At 42.0% G+C, this 15,053-nt stretch overlaps 1 protein-coding gene across 2 annotated transcripts in view; it reads left to right on the top strand.

The window, feature by feature from the left end:
* The window catches only part of rmdn2 (regulator of microtubule dynamics 2), a 38,074-nt gene extending 23,802 nt beyond the window's left edge, over positions 1–14,272 (top strand). For both annotated transcript variants that reach the window (XM_074646829.1, XM_074646828.1), the window contains exons 6-11: positions 6,506–6,581; positions 7,158–7,235; positions 9,129–9,227; positions 10,649–10,702; positions 10,801–10,881; positions 11,942–14,272. In XM_074646829.1, the coding sequence (XP_074502930.1) occupies positions 6,506–6,581; positions 7,158–7,235; positions 9,129–9,227; positions 10,649–10,702; positions 10,801–10,881; positions 11,942–11,995 (442 nt within the window). In that variant the 3' untranslated portion in view covers positions 11,996–14,272. The remainder of the gene's footprint in view (positions 1–6,505; positions 6,582–7,157; positions 7,236–9,128; positions 9,228–10,648; positions 10,703–10,800; positions 10,882–11,941) is intronic.
* Positions 14,273–15,053: the final 781 nt, after the last annotated feature.

Below are 15,053 nucleotides of genomic sequence, written 5' to 3'. Positions count from 1 at the left end.
CCCCAAGCTTTTACCTATGAGAAACTGTTGATGTGCAGCTACAAGTACAAGACATTTGCAAACCTCACGCAGTCAAAAACACGCAGCATCCTCTCTGAGTCTGTACAATGGCCGTTTGAAGAGCCGAAGTGTTGAATGAATGTGATGTCCGCATAACAGTCATCACTTCGCAAGAGATTACGCATACTTTCCCACTCTGTCATGCACCAGATCTCTGTACTTTTCCCAGGAGAGGCGGAGGAGGACTCTTTTGAAGTTGGAAATGTATTGAGGCAGTCAAAGAGCACCATTGAGATGGTTGCTATCAGCATCTCCACACTGTCACCTCATATTTTTTTTTTAATTCTCTGTGCATGTCAGAATACACACCTCCACCTCTTTCCTCTCAGGTTTCATTCTTCAAAAGCTCTCCAGTAAGAAGTAGCCGTCATGTCTGCCGTAGAGCTTTCTAGTAAACCACTTCGTGTTTTTGTCTGTGTGTGAGGGAGCGTACAGTATGCTTGGTCACATGGGGTGCTTTCGTGACAGTAAGTGTGAAGCCCATTGGTATAATCTCAGCTGGCTGACGGCTGCGAGATGTGATTGCATTCTTGTATCGCCGGCTTTGTTTATAGGTGCGTTTTCAATGATCCCACCGTGTGAATTCAGCCCGTGTAAATCCCCGGCTATAAGGCCTCTCTGATGGTACAAAGGCCCGCGGATTAAGCAGGGAGCCTGTGGCAGTGCCAGTCAGAGGAGGGAGGGGAGGATGGGGGTCACTTTGACCTCTACAAAGACAACTTTAATTTCAAACTCGTGCCTCTGTTTGCCGCGGTCATCGTTAGTGTCACCGTGGCAGCATTGTGCTCTGTCCCCAGTAGCCGTGGAAACCCTGTGTGTGTGCGGAAACTTCACTGTACTCTAGTTCATCGCTGTGGGAACACTTTAACACACACACGCAAAGAACACACTATCAGCTCATTCTGTCACGGGGCTAAGTATATCAGCGCACTTCACACAGGTTGTCCTTGAATTCCTCGAGTTCCTGCTCCTGTTTCTGTACAAGTTTTAGCCTGGAGTCCTTGCCTGGCCCTCTCTGTCTTGAATGAGGTCTCTATGTTTGGAGTTGAAGGCTGAAATCAATCTGCTGTTTCCGCCAAGCAGCTGACACTTAGGCCCTTTTGTTTTTGCCCAGTAGAGTGGGGGATTTCACTGAGCCGCGGTAAAAAAACAAAACTGCGGACTAACCTTGCGCAATTAAGTGTTCTCCTTGTCTTCTTATCTTCCACCTGTCATGTTTTGCTGCCGCCCACCTTTCCTCCTCCTTTTGATATTTCCCTTTTCTGGCCTTAGACAGTCGGGGAGAGATAGTATTACAACTCAGTGAAGAGAGGAAAGGATAAACAACAGCAGGTTGGCCCCTGAGGCGAGACACACCTCTACATCTTCACACTTCTTATACGCTGACTGCCCTCACTTCTCCCCGCCTCTCCACTGAAGGCCTGGTGCTGTTTCACACAATGACAATAGATGTTGCATAAGACTGAAAATAACACTCCCCCCCCCATCCTGCATGGTGCAGAAAATCTGCTCTTTGATTTTAAGATGTTCATTTGTTTGGAAATTATACAAAAGAAACAGAGGCTGAGGATTAACTTTGACAAATGCAAACTCCCCCCACAGGGGAAAGTCCAGGTGCCGAGATGAGCCAACACTATTATATGCTGGTCCAATTATGAGCAGCTCTGCCACTGGCACTCTCAGGTCCACATACTTCTCAGTACAGTAAATACTGCCAGAATTGCTGCATGCTGAATAATGTTAGAGCTAGCCAATCAGAGGGAAGTAAAAATATGTCTTGCGGTAGCCTGGATGTTGAGCAATCTCTCCCACAGCCCTCACCTGGCCAATGCTCCATGAGCTCAATTCTGATTACTACTCACCTCTGGTATGCTGCTCTGGTCGCTCTCCTCATCCCACCACTAGCAAGATGCAAGATTTATTGCATTTAATCACATCAGCACTGCTCATTGGTGTATTACAGAGTTGTTGGATTCATTATAGGTGATGTAAGGTAGTGCTTCTTGTTTATTAATTAGTATAAATTAGGATTAAAATATTTGATTTCAATTAATTGCACGATTGTCCATAGTTAATCGCAAATTAATCACACATTTTTTTATCTGTTCAAAATGTACCTTAAAGGGAGATTTGTCAAGTTTTGAATATTCTTATCAACATGGGACTGGGCAAATATGTTTGCTTTATGCAAATGTACGTATATATTTATTATTGGAAATCAACTAACAACACAAAACAATGACAGATATTATCCAGAAACCCTCACAGGTACTGCATTTAGCATAAAAGTGTACTGTTTAGCTGTAAAATTAAAACGTTTGTGACCCGGCAGCAATGTTGAGATCAGCTGAAAAAATGCCAAGCACCGTTCTCATGGCCGGAGCACGGCCAATAGGATCGCTCAATAGGAACGCTCTCTCTCTGAAATGACCTGTGATTGGTCAAAGTCTTCCGTCACGGGCTAGATTTTTTAAAGCCTGAAAACAGAGCCATGAGGAGGTGTAAAAGTCTAATTTGAATATGCTGAGAGGTTATTATGGAATTTTTGCCCAATGATGCAAAACAATTGTTGCCTACTGAAGCTTTAACAAACACTTAAAGCACTGAAACATTGTATTTGTCCATAAATCAAAGCATTGAACAAATTGAAAGTTTGACCTGATAATGGCGCTAGATGGAAAGTGAAAGTTTTTATAATTCTTCCTAAGGGAGACGTGAATATCTGTACCAAACTACATGGCAATCCATCAAATAGTTTTAAGCTGCTAGCGTTGCTAAAAAGTGTTTAATCAAGCAAATAGTCCCGTAGCTGTTAAGTGTATTTTTGTTAAAATGCTCATTTGAATTGTTCACACTTCTAACAAACAATTTTTGAGCCACCGTTGCTTTGATCGTCACACTTTGTTTAAATAGTCTCCAGTCCGATGGTGGAGCCGCTGGATGCTGTGAGAGATTCTTTCTACTTGTTTAACAGAAGCTCAAAATCAGACTAAAATCTGGCGGCCAGGCTCAAACCAGCTGCGTCCTGGCTCCGTTTCCTCGCAGCAGATATTTAGTCACCGGTGATGGATTTGCTCAAAGCCTTTACATCCAGCAGTCTGTTTTTATTGGAAGCTCGGCAGCATAACTGCAGACAGATAGCATCTCTGCTCCTGTGATGTTGTGGAGCTCTCCACTCATCGAGCGCCAACCAGTGGCAGCGTGGCCGCGCCTTGTGCTACCTTAAGAAAATAAACTCCTCTTTTTTGGTTACAGTTGCACATAATTCATCCGCCTGTGTTTTCTTTGCAGAGAATATTCTGGGCACTAAGCGTGATGTGGTTAGTACTTGTCTTATCGCTGTTAATTTTCCCCACCGCCCCCAGTTAGTAGGAGTAATGATCGTAAACACAATGCTCAATGTTTGCTTGATGTTTCCCCCAATTAAAACCACTTGTATTATGTTTGTTTTTTGATATACATTTTGTTCTGTTAGTAGTTGGAACATTGTCAACTGAAGTCAAATCGCCCAGTTTCTCTTACTTACCAGTGAGAAAAGATCATTGTACCTACATTTTCTTGATTTAATAATTACCTGCCAATCATGTAGTACTATTTTCACTCTGTCACAGCACACTACATCTCAATCATCTGTTTTCCTGGTGTTGTACTACGTGTCGGCATGCTGTGCCTGATCACAATCCAGAGGCCGAGACACAGAGTGAGAGTGACAACAGAGAACAGTAGCCCACCGCCAAATCCTTCCCTGTTAAAAAAAAAAAAAGCCATTCACACATATCAGACACCTCAGCACACACACACACACACACACACACACACACACACACACACACACACACACACACACACACACACAGTGGCAGATTCCAACTACCATCAGCACCACCATGTCAGACGACACTGTCAGATGACCTCTGTACGCGCCGATCCTTCATACAAAAAGCTGTTTATGTCCCTCGGTGGTGTTTGACAGAGTACCAGCAGGATTAAAGCAGCCTAGCGGTGAAAAGACTTTGATCAGCTCTCTCCTCTCCTCTCCAAACCCACAGCGTCATGCTGACTTACACATCGCGAAGCTGAAACCGCTCTTTGTTTGCCCTCCACCTGCCCACTGGTCCAAGTCGGTGTATTAATTAGTGGGTGAAGGAATAAGGTGGAGCAGCTTATCTCTGCTGATGTTGCCTAATGAGGAGTCTTTCTAAAGAGGGTTGAATGTTGGTGGTTTCTCATTGTTAGTGACCCAGAGAAAGAGGTGGTGTGACTGAAAGGTGAATTTCTCTCCAACGCTCCTGCAACACTTCACTACTTGACTTCTGTACTGTAGTCAGTCAGGGCTGTGCCTGTTGTTATCAGGGTAGTTCATGTTAGATTCTTTCAGTTGGAACTTTTTCAATTAACGTACAGGTACAGTACCAACCGAGAGTAATAAAGTCCTTTGACCTAATGGTGCAGCTTTCTTCTATAAGATATGCTGCTTTCAGTCCAATGAATTCCACTAATAATCAAGTGTAGGGCTGTGTATTGGCAAGAATCTGGCAATACGATTCGTATTATGAGGGATAACGATTCATTGACGATTGCGATATATTGCGATACTGTAAGCGAGGTGATATATTGTGATTTTTTTTCTTTTTCAAATCTAATTTTCGGAAAACTGTCATAGTATAAAGACACTCCACATGTGTAAAACCTGAGAGAGAAAAAAACACTATATGAAATGGTTACTATGGGGACTAACTTCATTACATCATTACAATTGGGCTCATTGGATCCACAGGAGTCTCAGCTTTCCAGTCATACCCAATCTATGTAATTCTAAGACTCTTTAGGGACCCCAGTATGCAGATGGGTTCAGTATGCTCGTGGGTTCCCATAGAATCCATTTTCATGCACATATCTTGAGGTCAGAGGTCAAGGGACCCCTTTGAAAATGCCCGTGACAGTTTTTTCTCGCCAAAATTTAGCGTAACTTTGGAGCTTTATTTAGTCTCCTTTGCTACAAGCTAGTATGACATGATGGGTACCAATGAAGATTCTCTAGTTTCATATGATGCCAGTATCTTCACTCCAGCCCGCTACAACCTCCGAAAGACAGAATATCGGCTGTTGGATTTTTAAGAGGTTAATTAAAAATCAATACAGCATTTTGGAGAATCGCTACAGTATCGCTAAACATTATATCGCGATACTCGTGTATCGGTATTTTCTTACACCCCTACTCCAGAGTGCCTGCGTTATAATGATGAGGCAAAGTGAGGACAGAGGTGATCTCGTCAAGCAAGGGCAAAGATTCAAATAGCTTGAACAACTGGGTGGGTGGATTAAGTGATGGTGTTGAGGTGCCCTTGTGTAAGACTCTCAATCCCCACCTGTCTTAATGCTCAAAATGTGGCCTCTCTTGAAGGCGTGTGGGAATAACGGCACACAGTTTCAGACCATCCTCGCTCAAAAGTGTTGTTGAGGAACTATTGTATTGCTGAGAGCAATTGTGTTCAAACCCTGCCTACGGGCGTGCTCGCGGATTGTCGGGGTTTTGGAAGGTAAAAAAAATGTCGGACGCAGCCTCCCCAATTCTTATTTTCACACCAGATCAGGTGTTTTGGCGATGCGGCAGTGTGGGAGAGTAATTTTAATGTTCCATTAACTGCGGCCATTAACTTTTGTTCCCTCATGGCTGGGTTGTACGTGACGTCGGTTAGGGTTTCTCCAAAAGTTGATTCTATTTCTACTTTTCCGCCCCAGGCCGCTGCATTTTTTTTGGTACTCCTTCTGGCAGCCTGCAGCTCAAATGCACTACCCCCATTCAAAATGAATGGGAGGACTTGCGTTTTCGCCGCACCGTCGGATCAGGTGTGAATGCAGTTTTACGTCGGAAAGATGTGGGGATAAGGGGTTTCAGACACTGTTCAACTACCCAACAAGCCCTTCAGTAGAAACATACTGACGCCGTTAATCTGTGTCTCACACTTGTGAATGTATTAATCTGTTTGTTCAAACTAAGATTATGCATCCCAATAGGGCATAATCAGAGCTCATTATTTTCTGTTTGTATAAAAAAACATTGAAGAGTTTATTTTTGATATAAAACAATAAATAAAAGTGAACAAGAGAGTTTTTAAAACTGCTATCTGTAATGCATGTTTTGCTTTTTTTAAATGTACTCATTCACTTGCATTTCCTCCCAATTTTTGTTGGAGAATTTGGTCAGCTGTGCTCTTAAAAAGAGGTTCTTGATCACTGTTTAATTATGGTGGTCATGACCCTCTTGCAGCAGGAAACTCTGCAACGTTTTGGGTGCGGGGGACATAAAAGATGGAAAATGAATCAGTTGAAAACCATTTTTACTCTTTTATTAAATCTGTAAAAACTGGAAACGATGTGCCAAGCAGTATAACCTGTAGACACCTGATACTCAGCTGATCAACATAATGCTGTCTCTCCACAGGTATGCCATCATGTGTGGGATTATGGCCGAATATGACACCGTGCAGAACAAGATAAAGAACGGATACATCTTTAAGGTAACAGACTGTACTCTAGTCATATGTTGTGTCTGGGACGTGTCGTGACTACGTTATGAAATGCTTGCACTATTATGTGTATACTTTTTTCATATATATGTTGAACATTGCTTCTCTCACGTACTCAGAGTAGAGGGGAGTGGCTTCTCATATCACTTAAAGCCAGTAAGCCACTCCTACAGCCATTTCGTTGCATAAGAGCGAGTGTGTGGAGCAACAGCACATTGCATTTTATCTTCTGTCAGCGGCTTCCCCAAACACTGTGTACCTGCAAAACTCTTGACAGGTGAAAGAGAGAGAGTAGAGCGCTGGAGAGGGAAGATATGAAAGAGGAAAAAAAAAAAAAAATCAGAGAGAGGCAGAATGGAAAAGAGCGAGGGAGGGTGTGTGACAGCCGGGAGTGTGTGGTCGCTCTGCGAGATCGCGTGTGTGAGAGGTGTTTGTGAAATACTTGTGGGTTGGTGAAGCAGGACAGATCAGGTCAGGACAGAAGGCAGTGGAAATAGCAGCCGTGTCATGAATCAACAGTGAAAATCTTCTCCCTGTCTATGTTGTCTGTCTGCCTTCCTCTCCCAGGATCATCTGGATAAAGCCATTGAGCTGAAGCCACAGGACCCCATGTCCTACTACCTGCTGGGCCGCTGGTGCTACGCTGTATGTGACCCTCCCGACACACTTATATCTCTCCCATCTCTCTTCACACACGCAAACAGTGCATTTATGGATGACCGCGTGGCCTCCCTCCTCCCTTTGCTAACCCACCCACGGTTTCCCCTCATTCATTCCCACTGTTTAGGTTTCCCTGAAGTTTGTTTTTCCCTCTGCGATATTCGCAGAAAGCGCTACGGGAGGTTAACACCAGCCATTGTTAGCTTTAAATCAGATTGCGCCAGAGAGACATTTTCATCCTGTTTCTACTCCGCTCATGTTATTTCAGTACAGGCAGTTGTCTCTGTGACGATTATGTCTCGTCTGTTAATCATTTAATCACTGCCGGTATTTTTTGAAAATGATTTGCGATGTTTACAGAGTGTTCCCGTTGTTTCATGAACTATTTATCACGTAACTCGGTGCCAGTTGTCAAACTAATTGCCTGAAAGGAAGGAAGCTATTACAGCTCCGATTTAAATTATATAACACTCACCTACACTGTTGGTACCAGAGAGGGAGCGAGGGCCTGTGCAAACTTTAGCGGAGCAGTAACACCTGATATTTTCAGGGATTGAGTTTTATGGGCTGTCTGTGCTGCGTTTATGTTCAACAATGATCTACTGTTTGTATTCAGCCAGCGGTTCTGTTTGAAAGGTGCTGCGATGACGCCAAAGCAACGCTACACCTGCAATTAGACGTCGCTCTGATGAATGGTGCGAGGCAGGAACATTACATGTTTGACCCAGGCTTCTCCTGGCCATTATCATCTGCTGCGAAAAGTGTCAAAGTATCAGTGTACAGGGTACCTGTGGTCATGGAAATACTTGAGGAGGCACAGTGTGTTCTTCTGGCCTGGAATAGTTAAGACAAATGATATGTAACCAAACCAGCTAGGAAATTTATGGAAACGAATACCCACAAAATTCATCAACTTGGTTTCCATTAACTGTTAAACCACTTAGTTTCGCTGTTGATTGCTCACATATGTAATTACGAACAAAAAGGAAAATCCTCCAGGGTATAAATATCTCAATAAATAGCAATATGCCTCAGCAAGATCTGATGAGAAATTATCATTAAAGGGACTCTATGTAAGAATCCGAAATTGCTTATTAACAGTGATACCTGTGGGCCTTAAGTCAACGACAGTCAGCGTCCTGTTGCTTGCACTATGTACACACGAGCAAGCATCAGTCAAAACAGTGAGGCGACACACACGAGACTGAACGCGATTGACAGCTAAATCCACAATATCATATCTATATATTTCACATGTTGGCAGTAATCTTAGCTTACCTGTCCAATAGGAATTTTGCCAGCTTGGGGTCCGTTTTTGAGGAAACCAAGAAAGTCATGAAAGGTCTCATTTTAGGTCAGGTTACAACTTATTCTGTTCACACATTAAAAAACTATTTGAAAACGTTTGTACGTGTAAAAACTTACATACAGTTCCTTTAACTTTAAAAAGGTTAAACATAGATGTGAGAAGTATTGATTGTAGAATTTTCACTTCATGTCATTGAAAAGTTGTCTATTTTATTTTGGAAACCTGAGGGAATGACGACTCTTTTTGAGAAGTTTTTAGGAATTACATGAGGACAAAAGGTATTTGAAGTTGATGTCTAGTCACAAAGATGTTCTAGATAGTAATTTAACATCTCCTGAAAATCTTGCTTTTGCTGACTGACCTCCAGTGGTTTAACGTTCTTATGTACTCCAGGATCACTGTGACATCTCTGTTGGGTGTGGTTACAGATTTCTAACCACACCCAGCATCTGAAGCAGTTTGAAAGTTTCAGCCAGAGAGGGCAGTGATAAACTGCTTTTTATCCCGGTGTTAAGTTACTCTAATGTGCAGAATTGTCTTTTGACTCGAGGTGTTTGGTTATTTTGCAGGTGGCTCAGTTGTCGTGGATTGAGAGGAAAGTTGCTGCTACGTTGTTTGGAGATCCTCCAAGTGCAACAGTTGAAGATGCACTGAAGAACTTTCTTAAGGTGCTGTGATCCTTCTGCAATCGCTCTCTTCTTCACACACATTCGACTTTGTAAAGTGCGAGTATGCTAAAAACAAACTAGTTTTGGTGTGCTCACAACAAATGTTTGTAGCTGTTTCACCCCACATAAAAAAACACAGCGGGAAAAGACGTGAGACGCAATGAGTCGTGCAAATAATAGTAACAGCGCAACGTACAGTGTCCTGTTTGTGTAGCGTTCACTTGCAACTTGCCTCCAGGTCTCTCCTGTACCCAGTTCTCTAAGCCCAAACGCTCCGTATTTAAAAAGGCTTAATCTCTGTTACCACATTTCAAATGTTTATATAGTAGAGAAATGGATTTTGCTTCTGGCCAATATTCCTGTTCATGCCTCTTCCTCATGTCTTGTGTATCTAACCCATCAATTTGATTTAAGTGATCCCTGTTACAACACGCCGCTCGTGACCAGGAGGAGAGCCTCCGGTGAGGCTGTTGAGCTTGTTAACAAATACATCCGGCAAGGTTATACGAGTCCCCAGCCTCTAACCTGTGGTTATCTGTGATTGACTAACTGTAGGAGAACTGTTTAGGTTGTAGGAGCCGCAGAGGAAGTGAAAGAGTCAAGTGAAATGTTGTCCTAGGCCTTTGTAATGATGCAGGTAGGACTGTTGACCACGCCTTGGTGAAGATCAGTGTCTTCATTTAAATCCAGACCATCTTCAGCTAGTCTAATCCAGTTAAAACAGACAATAATATTCAGCTCGGCCGCACAAAAAGGCGTGTGAATGACATGATAATGTGCAAGGAAAAAGCGGGTAATAAGAACACCATTCTTGCTTTAGGCGTGTCATTTTCAGGCCATGTAATTGCATCCGCGTAAATATGCTACGCTCAGAGCTAGTGACTATAAAAATTGAGAAAGACCACTTATGGCAGGTGGGAGGGGAGGTGGGTGGGTCCAACAAACACAGGACTTTCCACCAGGTTTTATAAGTTACATAGTGACTTTTGTGACGTGGTTTTTAGTGACGTTTCCGTACGTATTTTACTTAGTTTACATACTTATTTTAAGGCCAACCATGACGTTTTTCCTAAACCTAACTAAGTGGTTTTGTTGCCCCCTGGCTGGTACTGCACCTTCATACATGCATGTAATATTCGCGCCTCGGCGAGGCAAAACGTGACACTGACACGCTGTCCTCTGGTGGACAGGCGGGTCTATTAAACGTTTTGGCGTTATATCGGGTTGTAAAATTTCTACCAGCAGCTACTGTACCCTTACAGCTCTATTGGTGAGTTTTCTTGAATACGTAATATATAAAGTACTAGAGTGATATAGTGGTATATGCATAATGAACAGAGATTAATTGTTTTATTATAGACTAACTATACTAACTAACTAACTATATAACATATAACTATAACTATATTTTTTTTATTCAGGTTGAGGAAATCCAGTCAGGATATTCCAAATGCAACTACGTGTTTCTAGCTAAGGTCAGTACCAGAAACTTGCAGTTGAACTTTGATTGTGATTGTTTTGCGACTACACTGTGGGATCCTGCTGAGACTAAACAATGCATTTTCTCTGGCAGTGCTACAAAGACCTGGGGCAGAGGGATAAGGCTAGGAAGATGTGTGAAGCTGCTTCTTCAATGAATGTTGTGTCCAAAGAGGTAGACCTCATCATTGCATTACTGTATTTATATCCGTCTCAGATTATTTTTGTTCCATCTGTTGAATACAATTTTATTATCTCCGCCAGGAGTTGATGAAACCAGTCGTGTGTGTGCGTAAGAGTGCACACACGAGTGTACTTCTCTGTGTCTGTCCACAGCTAATCTCACATACTGCTGCACCAAACTGCTTAATATTTTGGGTGCTCATTTATGGCTGCAGACTCAAGGACCTCTCGTGGTTGCAGTGACTAACACTTTCTCAAAACACCTTTTTATGGCCTGTTTGATACTGACATTGACTGCTGCTGACTCCTCACTCACTACTCTTAACTGGCCCCCGGCCTGCAGGGGCAGCAAGTGATCACACAGCTGATTGCACTGTTCATGCTAAAGTATACTCGAGTGGCAGCCGGGCCGGTCTCAAGGCTCCCGGCCAGCGGCTCCGTCACAACTCTGAAAGCATCGCAGTTAATAAATAATAAACTGACCACATACTGGGAATCGACGATTACTTTCTCGCATGGAAACATATTAAAACTTCATAAAGTGACATATTAACAGCCCTTACCCTAGCTCAAAATCTCACAAGTTTGTCGGTCGGGCCGGTTTTAAGGCACCCCATCACAAAAATGGTGCAGCACTTTTCCAAACAGGTGTTATTTGGATAAACTGACCACATATTGGAAATCTAAATGGTTACTTTCTTGCATGAAAAACATATTAAAACTTAATAAAGTGACATATTAACAGGTTAAACTGTTTGCTCAGTAGACTTGAAGTCTAAATCAACTCTTCAAGTCGCAGCTACGCCCGCGAGACGGAGCTGAGACGCGTACTTGCACAGAGTCAGTGCAGACATCTGCATAGATTACAATGACGGCGTATCTGTTGTGAGAGACGTGCGAGTGATGATACAGGCAGTCTAGACGGGTGGTTTAGTTAATTGTGGGTTGTATTCTTTCAATCAAACATCACAGCAGTGGTCGTTGCAGACACACTTGGCGGAGATCTGCACCTTTCTAGTTTTATTATATTTTAACTAATGTTTTTTCCTCAGGATGGAGACGCACAAAAGGAGTTGGACTTACTCTGCCCAGCGCTCGGAGTGTGACAACGTGCACATAGCACATTCTTTTGGAAATGCATTTTCCATGTGCTACGGGCTGTGGGTGGGTGTGTGTGTGTGTGTGTGGATATAGTGTGAGGCCATCATGTTAATTCACTCTGTGAGTGGAGGGAGGTGTGCTGTGGCATTATATCATCTATGGGAGTAATAGGCTGCCACAGTCAGAACCGTCCTACAGTGTGTAGTTTTAAATCAGATTTGTATTCTAATCATGTTTTTGTTTTTTTCAATAAGTGGAAAACTAATTATTCTCAACTGTTTTTTTGTTTTTTTTTAAATTGACGAGATAATAATCAAGTCTATCAGGTGGATTTTTGTTGATTTTAATGGGATTAATCATAGCTATAGTAAATTCAGTGTGATTGTTGGTGTATATTCATGTATTCCCAGTCGAACTCTGTGTGCAGCAGTGCGTCGCAGACAGATGTCTGATTGCTCTGATAGTGAAAGTCTCAAGGTGTGTCTCAAGGATACCGAGTTTCCTTGACAACAAAGACCCGTTGCTTTTTGGGAGGTGACCCACGGGACTTGCTGTTCCTTCCTGTTTTTTTGTTGTGTCTCCCACCACACATTCAAGTGGCAATAACAAAAAGCACATCAGACAATGGCGCACCCAAACAAAGATCTAGGAATGCTGTGACCACTGAACGACCTCTTGCCCTCACGACTCTGCCTTCACTCGGACCGGCTACATTTATTATTTAATCATGCCGTTAACGCACACTGATGATTACGTTCTTTATGGTGTCTTTTCTTTTGTTGTTTACTTTGGCATCTCTCCATTGAAGACCGTCATTATTCAGTTATTGCCTGCTACTGTGACAGTGATGTCACTCCAGTATATCACTGCAGGGGTTATATGAAGCAGTTGGACAGGTGTTTTGAAGCAAAGCCCCCTTTTTAATCCAGAGTTCCTGTTGTAAACTTTCAGGAAAGTTTCTCTTGCTGGGGGGGCTTCCTGAATCCTTTGAGTTTGAACATGAAGCTCTGACTGCCTTACATTTTATTGGTCTTGTATTGTTTTTAAATCTGTGTAATCTAAAGTCAGTTTCCAAAGCACACCACTCCAATTGATACGCCAAGTAAAAAAATGGTTTAATCTTTATACAAGGCTCCTATTACTCTGCATATACAGTATACAACACCTGATTATCCCGTTTAAGGTTAACCCTACCTTTAAGGTTTGCTCAGGTTTCAATTATTGTACAAAAACACCCCGGGTTAAGTCCACACAGGCCACAATTTGCCATTCCACAAAGTGACAAAAATGATGATCAGGCTTCATCAGTACACTGAAGAACTAATAACATATTTAGATTAAGGTGTTTTAAAAATGAGTGTGGAGTCTTTGACTGAGAAAGTGGAGGGCCAGATGTGTTTTTTTTTGTCTTCTGTGTTTCTGTCTGTGACAGAAGTGTTGGACCAATGGCTCTCAAGTAAACTATGATGAACAGAGCAGAGGATGCTGACCCTTTGATTTGGCACCCAATTAGACTGTTATCTATCAGGCCATTAAATAGGCGTTATCAGACGCTATAAGCACCATAGATGTGGGTCATTAAGGGCCTACTATGTTGTAAAAAAAAGTAACATGTTCTAACATGTTGTAAATCTGAATGAAACGTCGCATTTTGAATACAAACGGTATGTTTTTTTATGTTTAGACAACAAAACAGTTAGGTTTAGGCAATAAAACTACAACTTCTTTAGGTTTAGGCAATAAAACTACAACTTCTAACGCCTATTTAATGGCTTGACAACAGTCTAAAGTCAGATATGACGGTGCATACTGTACGATTGCATTTAGATAATTCCACTAAAATGTGACCTGATCTGACTGATGTAATGTTTAAATGTTTCATTTTATTACTGTCTCATGCATTCCTAATGATTTTACACTTCATAATGTGATAAGTGTGATGCATTTTAGACGTGCATATTGTATGAAACCACAAGGCTTTAGTTGTGTTTACTCTTGAGGTTTGTTTTGGCAGAGCCTGTGGGTTTAGAGTCTGACTAATTTTAATTTATTATATGTCGTTAAGGCTATGTGAAGTGTGAAATTTACAAAAAATAATTGTTTTTATCACTTTACAGATTTTTCTACCAGCACTACGATTGTATTTTTATTTAATTTTTTTCAAATGCCAAAGCAAGTACAATATTCCTCAAACTTCATACACTACATAGAGATAATACTGTACAGTGTCACAGGCAGTGAAATATTAATGGTCTATAATTAAATCTGTGCAATCGTGATAACGAGGTGTCGGTTTGTCACTTGTCTTGCTTGCTTAAGAGCTTATTTGTGTTAGTTTTATTGCAGTTCAGGAGGAATACGTTTTGTAAGCCCTAACATGATTAAAATCGAAATTGTTTGGGGTCATAAACTACATTGGTCTTAATCCAAAAACAAAAGTAAAAATGTAACGAGCAGGCTCCTGCACGACTCTCCGTGATTGTGGAGTTCTGAGGCATCCTTCCCGTCTGCCCAGACTGTGCATTCTGTGCCAGGGCAATTGGGAATTTGTTACTGGATCAGATTCAGACCACCAGTCTAGTCATGTTTCAGCCTCTATGGTAGCACCGCTCTAAATGAGCACAGGTGTTTGTTTATACAGTCGTGAAAACTTCACCTCTCCTTCACTGATTTGATTAGCTGCCATTTAAAAGTCACAGTTCAAACAGCTGCAGAATTCACGTCTTAATTATGAAGGGAACTTTTGATGTTTTATATGTATTCGCAGGCATCATTTAGTATGTCTCTGCGTGTGATTGCATCTAATCTTGATGTCTGTGCATGCCGGCCTAAAAGACGATGTTGCATAAGAGTTCAGAGGCTGCAGCTTTCAGGTTCTCTTTAACAGCAGGTCACTTTCCCTGAAGTTTTCCTGGACACCGGACGTCTATTTTAATGCCATTTTGTCTTAGTCTAGTAGTCTCAGGCATGCCTGGACTGAAATGTGTGTTGTTTTTTTTGACAGTGTGGTTCCAACCTGGGGCGGATTGAATGATTAGTTCAACATTTTGGGAAATTCACTTT

This window comes from Sebastes fasciatus, chromosome 9, assembly GCF_043250625.1.
Source record: "Sebastes fasciatus isolate fSebFas1 chromosome 9, fSebFas1.pri, whole genome shotgun sequence".
NCBI classification, from domain to species: domain Eukaryota; kingdom Metazoa; phylum Chordata; class Actinopteri; order Perciformes; family Sebastidae; genus Sebastes; species Sebastes fasciatus.
The sequence above is the reverse complement of the archived record's forward strand: the minus strand, read 5'-3'. Positions and strand labels throughout refer to the sequence as shown.